A 12,547-nucleotide genomic window follows, 5' to 3' on the forward strand; every position below is an offset into this window, starting at 1 on the left:
ACAAAGGAATGGCTTCACCAGAAGAAGATTAAAGTTTTGGAAGTCCCAAGCCAGTTGCACTGAATCTTCCTGGGCATACCATAACTTCCCATTTCCCATCCAAGTTATATCCCCTCAATAAAAAAACAAAAACAAAGCTTATGGACTGTTCTATGCCTCCAAGTGATTGAGAGATGGATTCAGGCTGGGCAGAGTGACAGGTGAACCACAACATTCAGCAACCTCTACGGGGGCCGGCTACATAAAGTTGAATCAAAATTGCACCAAGAGTTGCATCAAAGTCACTCTCCAAAGTTGCACTGGAAATTGTGCGCTAATTTAAAAGAAACTTAACGAGGTTGAATTTTTCTTTTAAATCTGCGCTGGAGAGTATGTGTATGGGATGGGGAGGGGTCAAGCACTGTGGTTAGGGTGGGTGGAGATGCAGGCTCAGTGTTGAGAGGGAGGTGAATGGGCAGATATGGTGGTGGGGCACATGGTTATTAGCAAGGGGAGGGGGGCACGTAAATGAAGTGGTGACAATGGGGGGAGGGGACACTTACACACATGCCTACATTTTTCTAAAGGACTCCGCACATGACTAGAAACAATTTGGCACAAGATGGCACCGATAACCCACACATGTGCAGTAGCATCTGGTTTCTGATATAGGATGCAGCACAAGAAACAAACTGTCACCATTAAGATGAGGATTCAATTTATTCAAGGTTAGATTCGTATGCATGGATTTTTTAAAATCCTTTAACTACTTTTTTCCTGCAGCGCTGTTATGAGGACACATGATCTTTCCCTATTCTTTGGCATCTGCAGGGAAAGATCATCGGGAAGGGATTTTATTACTCTGTTGATGCATGATGTACAGTGCGAGTCTGTGTCTGGCCAGCCCTGGCGAGTTTCAGAAAAGCAATTCAAATTAGATTATAAATATCAAATAACTGTTTTACAGCTCCCTATACACCTTATGTGTATTTTTTGAGCATTAATGTGGTGTAGACAAAGTCAAATATGATTGACACTAGCTTTAACTTTGTTCAGCTGGGATCTGCATCCAAGTCTTTTTTATTTTACAGGTATTAGCAATCATATTAGATATTCTGAATACTGATTTATATTAAAACTAGGCATGGTTGTGAGTTTCTTAGCGAATGTAATCAATCAGCATACTATATCCCGCCCCCATAGTGTTCAGCAATAGGAGGACATGGAGGAGGGAGGGAGAGGGGGGAGTGTCATTTACTACTATGAATACGCCAACATGTGTGGCTCTAGTCATGTGGGCTGCACAGATAAGAAAAAGGAAGAAATGAAGAGCTTAGAAGAAAATTAAATTGGAGTGTGCTCTGTAGAGGATACCAGCTGGTGTGGGGACATAGAGAAGATGGGAGGGACAACTGAATGCAGGATCAACCAGGTATATTTCACTCTATACAAAACAAATGCTTTTTTTTATCATCATTTAACCAGCTGCTGACCAGCCGCTGCAGTTATACTGTGGCAAGTTGGCTCGGCTGCGCAAAACGACGTACTGGTATGTCAGTTTGTGCACTGGCTTTTGCAGGTGCGTGCGCGCCGTGGGAGCTCGCCCGCGGGTCCGGCGGACTCGATTTCCGCCGACTACCCACGATCGCGGGAAAGAGGCAGAACGGGGATCTGTCATTGTGAACAAGGCAGATCCCCATTCTGACAGGGGAGAAGAGGGAGATCAGCTGTTCCTAGTGATCAGGAACAGCGATCTCTCTCTACTCCCAGTGAGCCCATCCCCCTGACAGTTAGAAAACACCTCCTTAGGGAACACTTAACCCTTTGATCACCACTAGAGTTAACCCCTTCCCTGCCAGTGCCACTTATACAGTGATCAGTGCATTTTTATAGCACTGATCACTGTACTGGTGTCACTGGTCACCAAAAAGTGTCACTTAGGGTCAGATTTGTCCGCCGCAATGTCGCAGTCCTGCAAAAAAAAATAAAATCGCAGATCGCCGCCATTACTAGTAAAAACAATAAAAAGTCCCCAAATCTTTCCCCTACTTTGTAGACGCTATAACTTTTGCGCAAACCAATCAATATATGCTTAATGCAATTTTTTTTACCAAAAATACGTAGCAGAATACATATTGGCCTAAACTGATGAATTTTATTTAAATTTTTTTGGATATGTATTATAGCAGAAAGTAAAAAAAATATTGTTTTTGTTCAAAATTGTCGGCTTTTTTTTGTTTATATAAAAAAAAAAAAAAAAAAAAAAAAATCAGAGGTGATCAAAAAATACCACCAAGAGAAAGCTCTGTTTGTTGGGAAAAGAAAGGACATCATATTTGTTTGGATAGAGCGTCGCACAACCGCAATTGTCAGTTAAAGTAACGCAGTGCCGTATCGCAAAAAATGGCCTGGCCAGGAAGTGGGTAAATCCTTCCAGGGCTGAAGTGGTTAAAGTTTAAGTTTTATTGTGTGCACCAGCAAAGACAATACAAATCCAGCATTGATAAAAAGGGTACAATAATCAAACTGTTACACAAACCAATAATGAAAGTAAAACCATATGCCAAAGCAGCAACTAAAGGATCCTGAGAGGTCTAGCTGGACATCTCAGGATCCCATAGAGCTTCATTCACATAGAACCCAGGGGTGGTCCACAGGCGTTTTTGACCGAACTTAGGTATGCGGTCAAACGCCCTGAGGTGAGCAGATTCACATAGGGAGGGGGGGAGCACAAGTTTGTTGTCATCTTGTCAACAATGAGCACCATCACAGGATTTTGTTTTGCCAGCACAATTAACATTTTTATTATTATGCACGTTTTGCACTTTATTTATGTGTGTCATGTCACACTGGTTACTTCAATATAGTGCAGCACTTTTCATGTTATTGTTTTAGTTTGCCAGCACAATGGACATTTTATATATTATTAGGTTTAATATCATGCACGGTTTGCACTAGATATTCATGCATTTTATTTGTTTTTATATATTTATGCACTTATGAGATTGTGATCAGTGCCAGCAACTGTATCAATTAAGAAGGTCCTGAGTCATTAGTTTGGTTTGCTTGCAAGCTTATTCAGTTTATCACCAAAAAACTACAGTAGTCTGACAAAAGCATGCAACAGTGTAAAACACTAAATTCATCCAGAGGCTGGTGTACACCAACAAAATCCAGAGGCTGGTGTACACCAACAAATTTTCCAATAGAAAGAAAAAGGCATAACGTCATGGAGGTTAGAAGACAAGAAGGCGAGAGCAAGACGGATAAGAGAATAAAGCATGCTTAATAGGGAAGACAGGTTTTGAACAGGGAAAATTAGAAGAAAGAGGGGGAGAGTTTGGGGAAGAAAAATGTTGGGAACGCATGCACAGTCACAGTTGCTCATCCAGGGAGGCCATAAAGGTGTTGTAGTCTTGTGAGTACTGGCAAAGGTGCCAGTAAACCAGGGTTTATTGAGTTGTTCGGCTTTTTGGTTTTAACGCAGCTGTTAATTGTTCCATCAGGTTAATTTCATTCACCACAGCTATCCACTGACCAACTGATGGGGGCTCTGGGCATTTCCATCTTTGCGGTATAAATATTTTAGCGGCATTAAGAAGATGGATTAAGAGGGATTTCTATTATCTACGCCTCTAAATCGGAGTGAGGTGAAGCAAGCACTGCGTCAGGTCGTCTGCTAGTGAAATGTCTGTCAGTCTAAAAGTCTATATCCGGATAGAGTCCCAAAAAGGGCGGATAAGGGGGCATGTCCAAAATAAGTGTAATAGTGAACCATCTGATTGCTGACAACGCCAACAAGTGGGGGGGACCAAAGGGTAAATCTTATGTAAGAGAGTGTGGCAACTCTATATCATCGGGTCAGGACCTTAAATTCCACCTCCTGGAACCTACTCGCAATTGAGGAGTGGTGTGCAAAATACATAATACGCTCGCTTTGTTCCTTTGAGAAGGCCTGGCCCAGATCGCTTTTCCAATTTTACAGATAGGGAGGTATAAAGCCTTCCTGACGGGCTCAATCAGCCAAAACAAATGCTTTAGTGGCTTTGCGAGTATGGACACTAGGTTATATAGCTGGTAATGAGAGTTTTTCATAGTCTGGGTTTAATGACACTTTAAAAACAAAAAATAATTTGGACTGCCCCATTACAATATCATCTATTAACATATGGTAATAAACACAAAATCACAACGTATCTTACCACATATCTGCCTCTAGACCGAGAGGTTCATAATTTACTATTTCAGGAGCTATAAAAAAAAAAAAAAAAAAAAAAAAAAGGGGAGGAGAAAATTGCAACATTAGAACAAATTCCACGCACAGCAATAAAAACAATAATATTGTAATTTCTTCATTCAAAAGATTCAAAAGTGTTGAGCAGAAGGGTGGGGTGGCCATTGTAGACTAGGAAACATCCCCGTAAGACCCAGTATCCCTGTTCTGCTACACAATTATTAGTGGCACACACATGAACCATTGTGGCCCTTCTGCACTTTTAGATCAAACCACAAGAGAATTTTTACTGAATTTCTGGGGATACTAAGAAAATTGCCATTGATGATTAACCTGCACCTATGAAAAAAAAATTTTTTATTATATATATATATATATATATATATATATATATATATATATATATATATATATATATATATATATATATAATTTATTTGGGGTGAGCCGAACTCCCCCTGGTTCGGTTCACGGCAGAACATGCGAACAGACCAAAAATTTGTGCGAACACGCGAACCCCGTTAAAGTCTATGGGACTCGAACGTAAAAACAATCAAAAGTGCTAATTTTAAAGGCTAATATGCAAGTTATTGTCATAAAAAGTGTTTGGGGACCGGGTCCTGCCCCAGGGGACACGTATCAATGCAAAAAAAGATTTAAAAACGTCCGTTTTTTCGGGAGCAGTGATTTTAATAATGCTTAAAGTGAAACAATAAAAGTGTAATATTCCTTTAAATATCATGCCTCGGGTGGTGTCTATAGTATGCCTGTAAAGTGGCAGCAGTATACAGGCGGTTCCGGGTTACAAACAAGATAGGGACTGTAGGTTTGTTGTTAAGTTGAATCTGTTTGTAATTTGGAACAGGTACATTTTTTTTAAGTGTAGCTCCAGCCAAAAAAAAAAAAAAATCAATTTTTTACCCGTTACGTTTTTTTTGCTCGCTGTGCCCCTGTTCAGAAGATTTCACCTCACTTTCTGTCCCAATGACAATTGGATTTAGAAAATATTGGGATTGGTGATAAAGCATCAGTGGAGACACCTTTTTCCCATATTAACTCTTACAGGAGAGAATTCCCCTTCCTAGGGGTAGATTTCCTCTCACCTCCTGTTGTCACCGCTCTGTTTGTAAGTTGGATGTTTAAAAATAGGGGACCTCCTGTATATACTATACGGCCTGCCCTATACACTTTGCGGAAAATTGGGCCCTCACAGTTACTCTTGGTGGGCGCTGGAACAGGCCCTGCTGTGAAATATTATATCAAGAATTGTAATTACACAGGGGCAGAAAAATTGGGCCTTAGGCGGTGGTGGCACAACACTGTAAAGCCCCACAGATACACTTGTTGAGCACAGGAACGGGCCCTGCTGTGAAATATTAGATCAAAAATTGTAATTACAATACAGTGCAGCCGTAGTGCAGTTGCTGCTACTTTTCTGGTGGTGTACACAATACAGTGTAGTGCGGTGTTGCAAAACAAAATATACATCATGTCCAGAAGGCCTCCAAGGAGAGGCAGACACTCACAGGCCACTAAAAGAGGGCAAGCAGGCGCTGTGTCTACAGTCAACAGTGCTGGTCATGGACATGGTGCATCCTCTCCCAGTGGCCGTGGGGCACACTTGTTCTTTTTTTTTTTCTGCTGCTGGCCGTGTTATTGAGCCAGAACATGCAGAAGAGTTGGTGGAGTGTATAACAAAGCCATCCTCATTCTCCTCATCCTCTGTCACCCATGCTCAGAGTAGTTTTCCTTCCTATGCAGATGCCAAAGCAGCCTATTCCACCGGCTCCTTGTCCTTCCGTAGCTCCACCATCATGCACGGAGGACTCCCCTGAACTATTCGACTGCAGTGTCGGGTACATGCTGCTGGAGGATGTTCAGCGATTTGAAGGCTCTCAATGTTGGTTCCCAGGTTGAGGAAGGGAGTAATGTGAGCCTAGAAAGAGGGGGTGTCCAAGAAGGACAAGAAACTGGTAGTCATGTTCCCCCAGCTGCAGCATAGTGCCAAGTATGCTCCAGTGACGAGGAGGGAGGGGGTGATAGGGTCACTGACTCTACTTGGGTGCCTGATAGAATAGAGGAGGAGGCACAACTCCGAGGCAGGATGTCCTCTAGGGGGCAGCCACCCTATTGCATCACATCGCAGAGGTCCGCAGGTGCAGGGCGCTGCCGACTCCCCGCTGATTTTGAAAAGTTCCTTGGTGTGGGCCTTTTTGGACACGTGTGCAGCAGATCGCACCATTGCTGTTTGCAACCTATGTCTGAAGCGGAACAACAGCAATAAACACAATAACAACATTTATTGGTGAGTAGTTGAAAGTCTATCTATAGTCTACACCAAGGAAGAAAATATTAGGTTAAAATAAGAGAATTACATGAAGGAATACAGAGTATGTTCCTGAAAACATTAATCTGCAAACATATTTAGTTACAAGTAAAATGCAGACCTTTCCCATAATTACCCTTTGCACCAAGGTTCCATTCTGATGGTTGCTCTCCCATAAAAAAAGTGTGTGTTTCCCTCCCATCTAGTCTGTGTGTATCAATACATGCTGATGCCTCATTGGTTGGCATAGCGTGGCTCTGATTGGTGAGCTTGCCTATTTCTGGTTAAGGACTGGCTACATCTCCAATCCCTATACTTTGCATAAGTCAGCCCCCTTTAATGCAAATCCTTGTGACTATTCAGAGCAGGCGCTTAACTTGAATTTACCCGGGAAGTTAAGTATTGATTACGGGTTGGCCTCCCTTCATTGCATATCCCAGCATGGGATCCTTTGAAGTGAGTATGTGTAAAACAATGAGGTTTGAATCCTATTGTTTGTATACACAAGCCTAGGCACCGACTTGTCTGGTCTACCAGAGATTTCTGTGAAGATAATATGTTCCACCCTACACAGATAAAAGCTAAATTAAATATATTCATTAAATATAAATAAATTAAATATTAAATATATAAAAAATATAAAGAAGTATATAATATAATTTAAATATATTCATAATTCCAATATTTTACAGCTATTAATGTAGATTTCACATAAACTCATAAAGCAACAAGTCCATGGACCCACATCAAAGAAAAAGGCGGACTTCTCCTTGCTTCTCATCTGGGATCTCCAACCCTACTCCTGTCCTCTCGAAAACCTGCACTGAGAGGAATGAAGGTATAGCAATAGGTGTCCCAAGTACTTGCAGCCTATCTGCTAGCAGTACACCATCATCTGATTTTAGAAGGCACATTTCCCTACCCCAGTTGCTAATCCGTAAAAAGAAATTCGATCCCAGCCATCCACATGCTCACAGTCTGAATGCTAGCTTGAATGCCAGCTTGGTCAAATTGCTAGCACTGCAACTACTGCCTTTTCAGCTGGTATACTCTGCCCCCTTTTGTGAATTTGTGGAAAGTGCTGTACCTCAGTTGCAGGTTCCAAAACGCCATTTCTTTTCATGGAAGGCCATTCCAGCTCTCTACCGGCATGTGGAAGGCAATGTTTTTGTCCTGTTGGACAGGGTGGACAGCAGTAAGGTGTATATTACCGCCGACTCATGATCTAGCAGGCATGGGCAGGGATGTTACCTTTCCTTCACAGTGCACTGGGTAACTCTGCTGGCAGCTGGGAAGGATGCAGGACAGGGTTCAGTATTGTTGGAGCTTGTTCCACCACCACGCCTCCAAAATGCTAGCGGTGATTCTGCCACAGCTCTCTCCTCCACCCCCTCCTCTTCTTCTTCCTCTATGGCCTCTTCTGCAGATTTGTTCTCTGAACCAGCAGTGCTCCGTAAGCGTTCAAGGGGCTACGCAAGCACTCAAGCAAAAAGATGCCATGCGGTGCATGAGTTACATAGTAGGTGAGGTTGAAAAAAGACAGAAGTCCATCAAGTCCAACCTATGTGTGTGATTATGTCAGTATTACATTGTACATGTGTTGCGGTCATTCAGGTGCTTATCTAATAGTTTCTTGAAACTATCGATGCCCCCCGCTGAGACCACCGCCTGTGGAAGGGAATTCCACATCCTTGCCACTCTTACAGTAAAGAGCCCTCTACGTAGTTTAAGGTTAAACCACTGCTTAGGGGAAAGGAGCCAAACTGGGGCAGAGATTCTGTCAGTTCTGCAGAGGCAGGCTCTGTCGGTTCAGCTTCAGCCAGGAATGGTTGTATGCGACAATGGCACCAACATTCTCTCTGCCCTCCGACAGGGACACTTGACCTATGTTCCATGTTTGGCACACATCCTGAATTTGGTGGTGCAGCGGTTCTTGAGCAGGTACCCAGGCTTACAAGATCTCCTGAGGCAGGCCATAAAAAAGTCTGTGGTCATTTCCAAAGCTCATACAATGCCTGTGCTCGGCTGGCTGACAGTCAAGGGGAATGCAACCTGCCCACCAACCGCCTCATTTGTGACATGTCCACCAGGTGGAAGTCAACGTTGGCAATGCTGCAGCGGCTGTACACGCAGCAAAGGGCCATCATTGAGTACCTGTGTGAGTATGGCACCAGGACAGGGTCAGAGGAGCTTGGCTTCTTTTCACCACGCCAGTGGCTACTGATCGAGGATGCACTGTCCTGTCACCATTTGATGAGGCCACAAAGATGGTGAGCAGCGACAATGCATGCATCAGTGATACTGTCCCTCTTGTCTTCCTGTTGGAGCACACACTTCATGGAATAATGGACAGGGCACTTGAGGCAGAACAGTGTGAGGAAGAGGAGGACTTCCTTACCTCTCAAGGCCCCCCTTTATCCAGATATTATTCCTGCAGGCCTGCCAAAAACAGAGGAAGAGGAGGAAGAAGAGGACGAAGGAGGAGGATTGTGTCAGCATGGACGTGGAGGATAACACTCAGCAGCAGCCTTCAAGGGATGGTTTTCAGTCCCCAGAAACCCAAGGAGTTGTACGTGGCTGGGAGGAGGTTGTTACAGATCATGTGATCCTTAGTGACCCAGAGGACTCAGAATCGAATGCCTCTGCAAACTTTTGCAGGCTTTGCAGAATCAGGGAGGCCATGCAGCGTAAGGACCCTAGGATTCGTGGTATCAAAGAGAAGGAATCATTACTGGCTGGCAACCCTTCTTGATCCACGTTACAAGGGTAAGGTTGCAGAACTCATCCTGCCTTCGCAGAGGAAGCAGAGGATGAAACATCTTCAGGAGGCCTTGAAGAAAGGTTTGTGCAATGCATTTCCAGACCCCGTGAGGTTACAATTTCCTGGTGCTGGACAACGTGTTGCTGAGGCTTCTGTCAGGTCACCTGAGGACAGGTGACAGATGCACACCATTGGGGTCAGGTGCAGATGGGAGTCTAGGTGGTTAAGGAAGGCAGGTCTGCTGGAACACCAACACGGATCCCACAGGGGCTAGAGCGCAAGATTGCCCAGGGTGCGGAGTCTAAAAGCCAGCAGGTGTTCACCAGAGCCTCTAGTGGTGAGGATGGACTGGGCCGCAACTGGCTCCAGGTCACGACCCCCAGGGTCTCCCAGCTCACGCCCACAGTAGGCTACAGGAGGACAGAGATAGTAAGGGAATAAGCCAAAGGTCGGGGCGACTAGCAGACAAGGATAAACATAGAACAAGCCAAAAGTCAGGGTCACAGGCAGGCAGGCAGGGAGAGTTGAGAACAAGCCAAGATCGGTAACTGGATTCAGACGTAGAAGACACAGCAAGATGCACACGGAAGCGAAACACACAAAAGGTTGATTAGCAAGGCAGGCTGCCAGTGCACAGGTTAATATAGAGTTCCCTGATAGGGGCTGGGGTGGAGCCATGCCTTGAGGAGAGATTATTTAAGTAGCTAGGTGAGAGTGGCTGGCCTCTAAAAGTTGAACACATGGAGGAGAGGTAAGCTGACAGGCAAAGATTACTGCATAACCATGACAGCTTCGTTCAGTCAGAGGAAGAGCAGTGGAGAAGGTGACCAGCTAACCGATGCCTTTAGACAATTTGGTTCAAGCAACCAGCGTCTTCATTACATGGTGCAGGAATATCTAGGGGCAAGAGCAGACTTGGAGACCTTTCCAACAGAGCATGCACTGGGTTATTGGGTCTTGAGGATGGACCACTGGCCAGAACTTGCTCAATATGCAATGAACTTGCTCAATATGCAAATGACCTACTGGCCTGTCCTGCATCCAGCGTTCCTTCTGAATGCACATTCAGTGCTGCTTGAGGGTTTGTAACGGATCATAAAGTGCACCTGTCCACAGACTCCCTCGATAGGCTCACATTCATAAAAATGAATCAAGTCTTGGTTCAGCAGCAGCTATCAAGCACCTGATGCTGATGTAACTGATTGATTTTTCTATGGATGTGGGATCCCTTGAAGACTGCCTATGCTGGGTGTCTATCCTATTCCTCCTCAAATCTTGATGATGATAGCTTCCAACAATATTTTTGGTTTAGGGCACCACCACCACTACCTAAGGCCCAATTTTTCTGTCCCTGTTTAACAGGGGCATGTAATTACAATTTCTGATCTAATATTTCACAGCAGGGCCCATTCCTGCACCCAACAAGAGTATCTGTGAGGGGTTACAGTGCTGTGGCACCACCACCAAAGGCCCAATTTTTCTGCCCCTGTCCCAGCAGCAGAAAAAAAAAAAAAAAAACAAAAAAAAAAAAAAACACACAAGCGTAGCCCACGGCCACCTGCAGAAGATGCACCATGTCCATGACCAGCACTGTGGACTGTATACACAGAGCCTGCTTGCCCTCTTTAAGTGGCCTGTGAGCATCTGCCTCTCCTTGGTGGCCTTCCGGACATGATGGGGATTTTGTTTTGCAACACCACACTACACTGTATTGTGTACACCACCAGAAAAGTAATAGCAACTGCACTATGGGTACATGGTATTGTGTACACCACCAGAAGTCAAATATTTTATATATACACAATATATTATATATATATATATATATATATATATATATATATATATATATAAAAATACACTGCAGCTAACTGAATAACCTGCCTGCCTGCTCTAAACGACACTCTCTCTCCGTCCACGCCGGCAATGACACACTACACAGGCGGCTATATATAGTGTGGGGCTTGGACTTAGTCCCCCTGAGCCATGATTGGCAACAGGCACCCTGCCTTTGATCAATTATGGCTCTCTTAGCTGAGGGCACTGTGATTGGCCAAAGCATGCAGGTCATGGTGCATGCTCTGGCCAATCATACAGCAATGCACTGAGCTCCTGCAGTGCATTATGGGCCGTTACGCTCCGCTTGAATTTGGCGCGAATGGCCCATAATTGGCTGTTCGTCGAAAACTGAACAGCCAATGTTCGACCCGAACAGAAAGTTCATCCCTAATATAGATTTTATGTTGTCATATATCTATTTTGTTTTGTGTTGGACCCTGGCTTTACCACCTAGTGAGTCTATGACCTGAAAGAAATGTGTAAATCCCTGTTTTGTCAGCTCAGTGATACGCCGCTAATATTTTTAAAGATAACAAGATTCAGATTTTTCATGATATGTTGCTACCTTTAGATCAGAGAACATCTTGTGGCAAAAAGTGACTAGCCTGGAGTTGGGTTTTGACAGGTACCCTCTCCCCCCCTTACGGTCCCAAGGGGAAGTCACCCCCCACCCCCTTCTCCCACAGCTTTCTGGGACAAGTCACAGGTCCCAGAAAGCTGCAGGACCAATCAAATGCGGCTCATGCATGCTCAGTGAGCAACCAGCTGTGAAACTTCAAGCAGTCACAGCCTGGCCCGGTGAAGAAACCGGCCAGGTGAGTAACCTATTATTAAAAGTCAACAGCTACAGTTTTTGTTGCTGCTGACTTTGAATTTATAAACAGACGACTGGACAACCGCTTTAACTGAACAAGCAGAAGTTAGAAGTTGATTGGTTGCCATGCACAGCTGCTCCAGTTTTAGTAATTTCCCCCCAGAGTTCCATAAAAGTCTTGAAAGAATAAAAGCCAAAAAAAAAAAAAAAAAAAAAAAAGAAGAAGGGGGTGGGGGGGAAACGGTGAACAACAGGTAGCAATGAATAAAAATTGTATGCGTCACTTACCAACAAATTCCGGTGTTCCAAATATATTTTTGAATTCATTTCCCGCTTGGATTTTGTGTGCAATTCCAAAGTCTATGAGTTTAATTCGTGGGTTTGGGCTGCTCTGGTCCAGCAACATAATGTTTTCAGGCTGCAGTGTAAGAAAGCAGTTTTTTTCATTAGTTAAAAAAAAATGTCCCAGCAACAAGCTACAGCTTGTTAGATTTGCTTATGTATGAAAGACAGTTGATGTTTTGGCATATAAAACACCACTACTTCAATCTGGAAAGCTGTGAAATACTTTACTAACAGCACCAACAGTGAAGT

The 12,547-nt window shown here is 43.9% G+C and overlaps 1 protein-coding gene across 1 annotated transcript in view; it reads right to left on the bottom strand.

The window, feature by feature from the left end:
* Positions 1–12,547, bottom strand: part of DAPK3 (death associated protein kinase 3) — a 47,887-nt gene that overhangs the window by 18,085 nt on the left and 17,255 nt on the right. Inside the window, exons 3-4 of the mRNA XM_073597253.1 lie at positions 12,242–12,371; positions 4,182–4,230 (exon numbers count right to left, since the gene is read on the bottom strand). Coding sequence (XP_073453354.1) covers positions 4,182–4,230; positions 12,242–12,371 — 179 coding nt within the window. The remainder of the gene's footprint in view (positions 1–4,181; positions 4,231–12,241; positions 12,372–12,547) is intronic.

The sequence above is a fragment of the Aquarana catesbeiana genome, linkage group LG01 (assembly GCF_042186555.1).
Source record: "Aquarana catesbeiana isolate 2022-GZ linkage group LG01, ASM4218655v1, whole genome shotgun sequence".
Taxonomy (NCBI): domain Eukaryota; kingdom Metazoa; phylum Chordata; class Amphibia; order Anura; family Ranidae; genus Aquarana; species Aquarana catesbeiana.